Source organism: Suricata suricatta, chromosome 6, assembly GCF_006229205.1.
Source record: "Suricata suricatta isolate VVHF042 chromosome 6, meerkat_22Aug2017_6uvM2_HiC, whole genome shotgun sequence".
Taxonomy (NCBI): Eukaryota; Metazoa; Chordata; class Mammalia; order Carnivora; family Herpestidae; genus Suricata; species Suricata suricatta.
The window spans coordinates 45116116-45117473 of record NC_043705.1 but is presented as its reverse complement, the minus strand read 5'-3'; the positions used below and the strand labels follow the sequence as shown (position 1 = coordinate 45117473).

The 1358-nt window shown below is 37.0% G+C and overlaps 1 protein-coding gene across 2 annotated transcripts in view; it reads right to left on the bottom strand.

Annotated features, from left to right (window-relative positions):
• Positions 1 to 1358, bottom strand: part of RNF180 (ring finger protein 180) — a 216940-nt gene that overhangs the window by 46448 nt on the left and 169134 nt on the right. The window contains exon 6 of one of the 2 annotated variants that reach the window (XM_029942311.1): positions 875 to 990. In XM_029942311.1, the coding sequence (XP_029798171.1) occupies positions 875 to 990 (116 nt within the window). Of the gene's footprint in view, positions 991 to 1358 lie in introns of both variants that reach the window. The other variant, XM_029942310.1, reaches the window with a different exon arrangement.

The following is a 1358-nucleotide window of genomic DNA, read 5'->3' as shown; positions in this document are numbered from 1 at the left end:
AAATTTAAAAGCCACTCTTTATTGCACACTTACAGTATATTTGACAATCTCTATGTTAAATCACTAAATTGGATACATTTTGGACATGCACTGCTCTTTTAGACTACTGAGAATTGGTAAATTTTTTATTTCCTCAAGTGAGTAATCCTGCAATTCAGAAAGTTAATATATTTCTCTTTCTATTGGTGGGGATCAGTCTCAGACTTTTTGCATTTACTATTCTGTTGTTATAATAAAAATGTTGCACTAATGCTAGCTATTATTAGGTCTATTGTAAAAGAAGAGCCACCTTTCCTGATAACAGAATAGGAAAGAAGTAGAGATCACTGGGAACCGAAACTCAGTATACCCTGCTAGATCAGTTCCCAGGAAACAGAACTTATCTTTAATGCACATAATGTGCCTAAGAATAAGTGGTGATGGACTAAATATTTTATCAATAAAGATACTACCTACCCGGGTTATAATTTCATGTTGTATTTTTACATGGAGGGATAATCTCAGTCTTTACTATTAAGTATAAAAGTGGTATTGTAAAATCAGAGTCCATAAATCCTAAACCAAGCGGGACTATGAAATCAAAAGTGCATCACTGCTAAGTGTTAGACAGACAAGCTCCTGAATAAACTTTAGTTTGTTACATGAAAAACATTAATAAATAAGTACATTATTCTCAGACTTTCTATAAACACCAACAATTTATATAATGCAACATTATAAAAACTTCACATTTTAAAAATGTTTGTTACCTACATCATTTGTGATTAACTGCAGTAACGTATGCAAATTCCTAAAACGGAAAGAAAAAATAGCAAAGAAAGCAGAAAACAATGAATCCAATGACCCAGTTCACCGAATAAATATAGATGATCACCATATCCATGTCGAACCACCATCCACGGCTGTCATCCTCAAAGTGCAGGTAATCCATTCTGTGGGCACCGTGTGGGAACTGCCGCCTCGTCACCGGAGCTGCACGTCTGTGGAAACCTAGAAGACATTCCGACAGGTGCTCAGAAAGGAGGCTCCGTTATGAACAGCGGCACCATGAACAGAGTGTATCTGGATTCCATTGAGTGGGAGGCTGTGTTCCTGACGGGTGTTCCCCCCCCCCCCCCCCAGTGATAACTACAAGAAGTCTCTCTTAGTTAAGGGTCTTTAGGGCAGGGACAGTAAAATCAGCAGAGTATAGAATATGGAGTCAGGAGATGAGCCTTGTTTTGTCACTTTCTTGGGTACGTTATTTGATCGTTTTGGTCTCCTAATTTCTCATCTATCCCATCTAAAACCTGATTGCATTTGAGCCTCACAAATTTTTACTTTTTTTTCACATGAGAGCATTTTCTAAATTTAAACTT